Source organism: Argopecten irradians, chromosome 3 (assembly GCF_041381155.1).
Source record: "Argopecten irradians isolate NY chromosome 3, Ai_NY, whole genome shotgun sequence".
NCBI lineage: Eukaryota > Metazoa > Mollusca > Bivalvia > Pectinida > Pectinidae > Argopecten > Argopecten irradians.
The window spans coordinates 39,587,620-39,595,435 of record NC_091136.1 but is presented as its reverse complement, the minus strand read 5'-3'; the positions used below and the strand labels follow the sequence as shown (position 1 = coordinate 39,595,435).

Sequence of the window (7,816 nt, the reverse complement as noted above, 5' to 3'; positions counted from 1 at the left end):
AGTGTACTACATTGGTCTTGCATAAAGTTTCCCTTCAACTTATTACCTAAAACAAAAGGATCAGGGATCTGATGAAGTCAATGTGAGGGATGCTGAAGAGACACCCAAATATTTTAGCAACTTTTATGCATGGTGTCATTGAGCCAATGGAGATTTGACTTGCTTTTGACAAACACAGACTAAAATTCATTGCCAAATGTTTTGGAATAAACTGCCGACTATCATGTTTTAATCCAAAACAATTTTTCAAAAGAGAACAGTGTATCAAAACTTCTTTGTTTTTGATGAATGAAAAATCAAGAAAACTATAAGCATTTCAAATGGCTTTAATAAGCATAACATTCTGATATTAAAATTGTTAAGTAGCCAGCACTTTTAAATCTATATTCCATGGAACAAAAAAGTATCACAAAGTTTGATAACAGATTACAAATAAAAGGAAATTTTTCTTTCTCTGAGAAGTTTCTCTTTCAGTTCTCATTCCTCCAAACTTGGCCATGCATCATCTTGTGGCAGCGTTATCTTCAGAGCTGGAGAAAGAAATGAAGATAAAATAGTAAAATGTAGTCTAAAAGAGTCTGTCTTGCTTACTTACTTTTATTAGTACTGTTAGCTGTCCCTAAGCAGCGCTGTAATATTAAATAGTAACAAATAAACTTTTCATCATGACATTCATTAATTCATATAAGTATGATAGTCTTAGACAAAGAAAAGAAAAAAATATATATAATTAAATTGCAGTATGTTTGTAAGTTTGATACATTTACAATGGTTTAAAACTTTTAATATGTAAACAGACAAACAAATAATGGTAAAATGTATATTGAAAAGCTGTAAAATTCAGTTTTACTGATATCCTTTAATACCGTTCCTTTAATTTTCTTGCTGTCAATTTTTTTTCTATCTTTCATTTTTTCAATGTGTCTTTCTAAGGTTTTTACTTGACCAGAAAGCAGTGTTCTAAAAAATTTGATTATACTATTTGCATTTAACACCTTTGTGTTAAATTCACTTACGTTTCATATCAAAAGTTGATTTTTGCCCATCAAAAATTAAAGGAGAACGTTCCGCAGAAGATAGAATACATGATGTTGGACTAGCAGTAGAATGGTACTGACTGTCATTATTGCAGTCTGGACAGGGCCTTGGAGATGCATCTGGTCCCCTAGGGTACCCATCATCCTCTGGATCTTTATTGTAGCTCCTCACTGCCCCGGCATGATGAAGTGGACGATTTCTCCTCCATAACATGGAATCCTTATCTATTTCCATTATCTGTAATGAATACATAATTTTATATTAAATTCAGTCATTTTAGAAAGTATAAATAACCTAGATTCCAGTCCCAGTTAGCTATTGAGAATAAAAAGGAATATAATGAGCCTGCTTCCAGTTTCTTACCCGACTCCTTGTGTGTAATTGACTGTGTGAAGTTTTAACTTTTAAAGGGCCACTACCTTTACGAAACAGCTTTTAATTTTAAAATGGAAATGTTAAGTGAGATCGATAATTTTGGCGCAAAAATATAGCCTTTAATACTGATAATGGTACTTTCATCATTAACTTGTGGAAAACATAATTAAAACAAGAGCTGTTGGAGAACAGCAAAGCCTATTCAGAAAAAGTTGATGTTTAAGTATTTACTATTTAAACATGGAAATATGACAAATTAACAGACTCAAAAAAACCCTAAAGGGCCTCAAATTGGTTGTATTATCATGTTCAGCATCCATACACCTTAGGAAAATAAAATCATAAACATTTATGATGACTTAAGCTTAAACAATTGACAAAATAGAAACTTCCTCAAAAACTTTAACATGGAAATATAACAAATTAACAGACTCAAAAAACCCCTAAAGGGCCCCAAATTGGTAGCATTATCACGTTCAGCATCCATACACATTAGGAAAATAAAATCATAAACATTTATGATGACTTAAGCTTAAACAATTGACGAAACAGAAACTTGCTCAAAAACTTAAACGTGAAATGGGACGCCAACGCTGACGCCGACGCCGACGCCGACGCCGGGGAGACAACATTAGCTCCCCCTATTCTTCGAATAGGCAAGCTAATGAAGAAAATGTAAATTTTCATAATGCGGATTGTCTTATGTTTCCCGCCATCGTCCTAAATACCGCACAATAGTTGATTATTACAGCGTCAGACAGCAAAACAGCGAAATGGATCTTCAGAGTTATCCTATATTACGCAGGAAATCTTGCTTATTTTGGTGTTGTTACCTCATCTTAAGCCATCGATATGTGTTTTCAAAGAAACTTTTAAATTTTGCTCCGGAAAGGTAAATTGTGGGCATTTAATGTCAAAGTACATGTATGATTAAATAGAGGTTTGATAAAGTTGAACTTTTGAACAAAAATGTCTCAAAACTTTGGATTAATGGAAGCTTAGGACAAAATGCAGATGTTACCTCTTCACAACAACGCTTGCTCACAACAGCTTTATATCCAATCTTGGCCCAGAACAAGTCCCTTCTTCTGAGAAATCTAGGGAATCTGTCTCTCCATTTATGACCAAGTGCCCATGGAAAAATTTCATATTTGGCCTCTTCATCATCTTCTTCCATGTCATTTGCTAAATATCTTAAGAAACGAATGCAACTTTAGAAATTATCATTTCCAGTTTCAGTACAATTAATGAGCAGTAAATATTCTTGCGGTATATCTGGTTACTTTCCATATTTAATGAACTTTTAAAATATTTCATTTTTTTAGTTGCAAGACATGTCATGATGTGTGATGAAATGATTACTGATAAGTGTAACTTGGTTTCTAAATCACCATGTGTCAAATTGCGTCATTTGGGTCTGATGGCTTACACCCTAATGTACAGTGACAAACTCCTGGTGCCACTGAAACAATCTTCACTTACAATGCAATGAAAAAGTTCATTCTTGTGTACTCTCTGATCTTCAACTGTGCTCTTTTGAAAAAGGCAAACACCATGGCAATCAAATACTGAAATAGGAGAAACAGCATTTTACATCAACTATAGAATTTATACTGACAGTGATAGATTAAACCATTAATTACCTAGTTACCACACAATGTAAGTGGCTATAAACAAGGCTGTAACTATCGATGATTAGTGGTGATTTTGTTTAATGCTGGTTATCATTTATTTGTTGCACTTTTACAGGTCTGTATATCTCAGCCTTCATATCTTATAACTAACCTTTATAACCATTTAGATTAATTAGTATATATTATTACACTACTCTACTGTAACAAACAAGTATTTTATAATTAAGACAAGAACTTGAACATTTAATATGTAGTTATAAGTTACTTGGCAGATACAGTACCTTGTCGGAAATCCTTTTACATTTGTCCATGTAAAGGAAGTCTTGCACATGTTCATCATCTGAAATAGAACAAAACGTAGGCCCAACAGAATAAATTATAATTTATTATTATTAAAAAGTAAAGCAAAAACCGTGAAAACTATAAATGTTCAAGTCCTTTATCATTCTAGATCAAGGTTTAGTTACTGTTGCTGCTTCTGGTGCAGGACCATTACAATTTACAGGCATTTGATTTTTGTTTTAGGCCTAAAACATAAAAAAAAACATATATCGTGTTAGCCTAACAGTAGACTTAGGCTATTTCTTACTAGTAGTTAATTGTTTTCACTAGTTCATCATGTCTTTGACATGAGTCATTGATTCCATTATCGTGACTTATTCATCTGTATTACAGTGACAATTTTACTAAAGTGAATTCACAAGTGTACCCATTACCAAGAGTGCGAAGCACATTTGTACGAAAATATCAGTACATACCCGTAAGTTTGAAAAATGCAGTCATTTCCTTTTCTTTTACAACGAAACATTGTTGATTTGATTGGCTAACTTCTGAGATTTTCGAAGTTTTGTTGGTTGAAAATATCGCCCCTGTGCTGGGAAAAATCCTTGATTTGTGTGATGGTCTTGGTTCTTGTATGTTCATTGGGTGATGATCACCGACGTAAAATCTACGTCTTTTTGCTTGTGGATTCTGTTCGATTTTTTGCTGTTCACATCCTCTCATCTGACTTGAAAAAAGGTAATCATTATGAATGTCCGGCATTTCTAGTACTTTCACTTTTTCCCAAACCTTTGAAAATGGTCTCTTGATGGCTAGCTTCCTAGACCTTCTAAACAAATCGTCGCATGATTTTATGTTATCATTTGCTCGTTCATCCTTTTGATACTTGATGACATCCGCTGATGGCTTCAGGAAAGCGTCATAAAAGTTAGGCAGCATCTCCCTATCGCCAAACAGCTGATTTTGTCGTCTGCGAGCTTCGTCACGCGCACTTTCTGTGCTTTCTTTTCCTCCAATTAAAGAGTTCCTTAAATGACGTCACTACCATCTTGACACAGGGACATGGAAATTAGTTACAGATTAGGCTATGTATATATTTCGACCCAGCAGTCTTCATAAATCATTTTAGACATTTTAGGGGTCCAGATAAAAATAATCGATAAAAATAATCATACTTTTCGCAAATCCCGATGTCTGTAGACCTGTAGTTTGATAACACGTCAAATTAAATAATGTCCAATCTCGTTAGCACATTCTTGCATTTTGCTTTGTTAGGAGTTGGAGACAAAGCGTTCAGAAAACGGTTCTTTTTATATGCATCTTTTGATGTTTAGCTTGCAAATTTGAACAAATGGCTTGTTTCAAGCTTAAGGTAGCCCGCTAACCCTATTTTATTTTTGTAGATTTGAAATATACATGAAAAATGCAACAAAATAATACCCATTAGAAAAATGCCATAGGCAATGTCAATAATTTTGTTCATCAAGCACTCATTGGAAAGATAAATTATTTTTCTTTAAGGTAATATATGCATCACTGATATCTAGAGCCCGACTATTTAAAAAAAATCACTGATTAAACAAATACGTCGGTTTTTCTTTACCGTGTAGAGTTCATAATTGATGCTATATATATAAATACTGTTGGTTAGAAATTCGATGCAAATGATGACGATAATGATGATTGATGACGAATGATTGCTTTTTTGTTTTATACTACATGTATATATAAATGACAATTACAAAAAAAAATCGTGTGATCAAAGCTATTGTTCTTTGGTTGGCATTGAAATATCGAAAGAATTTATTTTGTTTTTCATATTGAAATACTTTCAACGCTTAGAATCTAGATTTAAAATTCGGCAAAACCAATAGGTTGCTTCTTTAATTCTAGACTAGTAATTTGGTTCCTGTGTCCACGTATAGTAATATTTTCAGGTTCCTGCATGTTTTCTTGTATTCAATATACTTGTAGTTTTATTCTCGTTATATTATTACAATTTTTCGTACTCAGTGGAATTTTTTCCCATTTAACCGTGTATCATCAATTTTGTTTCAGTCTTGCTAGATTATCTCCACCTAGATGGTGTTAGACTGGCCACCAGACCCTTGCTAGATTATCTCCACCTAGATGGTGTTAGACTGGCCACCAGACCCTTGCTAGATTATCTCCCACCTTTTGGACCAACAAAGAAAAAAACGTATTTATATAAAAAACTAAAATATCAATGTGTAGATCAACCTTTGTTTGGACTGGTCATCAGACCCTCGCTAGTGTAACAGGGCGAGAGTACTGTGCCGCCAGCCGGGCTCGAACCCGCGACCCTGGACTTACTGGTCTGCCGCTCTACCGACTGAGCTAAAGGGAAAGAAGCTAGAATGTGACCGTATCACTATGTAGGCCTACTATTAAAACCTGCTACACTAGAAGTTCTCCCCCTGATATGATTAAGACTGGTCATCAGACCCTTGCTAGATTATCTTTCCATAATTGGATTTAGACTGGTTACCATACCCTTGCTAGATTATCTCAACTAGTTGAATTTAGATTGGCCACCAGACCCTTACTAGATTATCTCCCCTTAAATGGATTTCAACTGGCCACCAGACCTATGCTGGATGATCTCCCATTTAATTGATTAGACTGGTTTCAGACCCTTGCTAGATTATCTCCATTAGTTGAATTTAGACTGGCCACCAGACCCTTACTAGATTAACTCCCCTTCAATGGATTTAGACTGGCCACCAGACCCTTGCTAGATTATCTCTACTTAGTTGGATTTAGACTGGCAACCAGACCCTTACTAGATTATCTCCATTAGTTGGAATGAGACTGGCAACCTGATCCTTACTATATAATCTCCCCTTAAATGGATTAAGACTGGCCACCAGACCCCTGCTAGATTATCTCCCCTTCAATGGATTTAGACTGGCCACCAGATCCTTGCTAGGTCATCTCCATTAGTTGAATTTAGACTTGCAACCAGACCCTTGCTAGATTATCTTTCCTAGTTGAATTTAGATTAGCCACCAGACCCTTGCTAGATTATCTCCCCTGCAATAGATTTAGACTAACCACCAGACCCTTGCTAGATCATCTCCCCTTGTTGGTTTTAGACTGGCCACCAGACCCTTACTAGATGTTCTCCACCTAGATGGAGTTTGGAGTTAGACTTGCCACCAGACCCTTGCTAGATTATCTCCCTTGAAATGGATTTAAACTGGCCACCAGAGCCTTGCTGGATTATGTTCACCTAGATGGAGTTCCGAGTTAGACTGACCACCAGACCCGTGCTAGCTTATCTTCACCTAGATGGAGTAAGACTGGCCACCATACCCTTGCTAGATTATCTCCCTTAGTTGGATTTAGACTGGCCACCATACACTTACTATATTATCTCCTCATAAATGGATTTAAACTGGCCACCATACCCTTGCTGGATTATCTTCCCTAGCTGATTTAGATTGGCCATCAGACCCTTGCTAGATTATCTCCCCTAATTGGATTTAGACTGGTCACCATACCCTTGCTAGATCAATCCTCTTGCATGGGTTTAGATTGGCCACCACACCTTTGCTAGATTATCTCCCCTATTTGGAGATAGACTGGCTACCAGACCCTTGCAAGATTATCTCCCCTAGTTGGAGTTAAATTGGCCACCAGACCCTTGCAAGATTATCGACCCTAGTTTGAGTTAGACTGGCCAGCAGACCCCTGCTACATTATCTCCCCTTCAATGGATTAAGACTGGCCACCAGACCCTTGCTAGATTATCTCCCCTTCAATGGATTTAGACTGGCCACCAGACCCTTGCTAGATTATCTCCTCTTTAATTGATTTAGACTGGCCACCAGACCCTTGCTAGATTATCTCCCCTTGAATAGATTTAGACTGGCCACCAGACCCTTGCTAGACTAGATTATTTCCCTTACAGACCCTTACTATATTATCTCCTCTTAAATGGATTTAAACTGGCCACCATACCCTTACTAGAATATCTCCCCTTCAATGGATTTAGACTGGCCACCAGACTCTTGCTAGATTATCTACCCTATTGGAGTTAGACTGGCCACTAGACCCTTGTCTCCCCCTAATTGGATTTAGACTGGTCATCAGACCCTTGCTAGATTATCTCCCCTAATTGGATTTAGACTGGCCACCATACCCTTGCTAGATTATCTCCTCTTGAGTATGGATTTAGACTGGCCACCATACACTTGCTTCATAGATTATCTTCCCTTTGGAGTTTAGACTGGCTACCAGACCTTGCAAGATTATCGACCCATAGTTTGAAGTTAGACTGGCCCAGCAGACCCTTGCAAGATTAACTCTACCCCTAGTTTGAGTTAGACTGGCCACCAGAACCGTGCTAGATTATCTCCTCTTTAATTGATTTAGACTGGCCACCAGACCCTTGCTAGATTATCTCCCCTTGAATAGATTTAGACTGGCCACCAGACCCTTGCTAGACTAGATTATTCCCCTTC

At 36.7% G+C, this 7,816-nt stretch overlaps 2 protein-coding genes across 3 annotated transcripts in view; one reads left to right on the top strand and one right to left on the bottom strand.

The window, feature by feature from the left end:
- LOC138318556 (phosphofurin acidic cluster sorting protein 2-like) overlaps positions 1-7,816 on the top strand; it is a 375,127-nt gene that overhangs the window by 284,605 nt on the left and 82,706 nt on the right. The window lies entirely within an intron of this gene.
- On the bottom strand, positions 311-4,328 carry LOC138318550 (speedy protein 1-B-like). Of its 2 annotated transcripts, none has more exons than XM_069261004.1 (6): positions 3,806-4,328; positions 3,329-3,387; positions 2,896-2,981; positions 2,435-2,606; positions 1,017-1,275; positions 311-530 (listed from the first exon to the last, which is right to left on the bottom strand). In XM_069261004.1, exons 1-6 carry the CDS (start codon positions 4,266-4,268, stop codon positions 478-480), a joined length of 1,092 nt encoding a protein of 363 aa, XP_069117105.1. In that variant the 5' UTR covers positions 4,269-4,328; the 3' UTR covers positions 311-477. The 2 variants fall into 2 exon arrangements, with proteins under 2 accessions (XP_069117105.1, XP_069117106.1); XM_069261005.1 differs by having other exon boundaries at positions 1,119-1,275.

Coding starts and splice junctions, on each gene's coding strand:
- LOC138318550 (XM_069261004.1), bottom strand. CDS start 4,268: ATGCTGCCTAACTTTTATGACGCTTTCCTGAAGCCATCAGCGGATGTC. Junction 2,607..2,895: donor ATGAACTTTTTCATTGCATT/GTAAGTGAAGAT, acceptor TCGTTTCTTAAG/ATATTTAGCAAATGACATGG. Junction 1,276..2,434: donor GCAAGCGTTGTTGTGAAGAG/GTAACATCTGCA, acceptor TATTCATTACAG/ATAATGGAAATAGATAAGGA.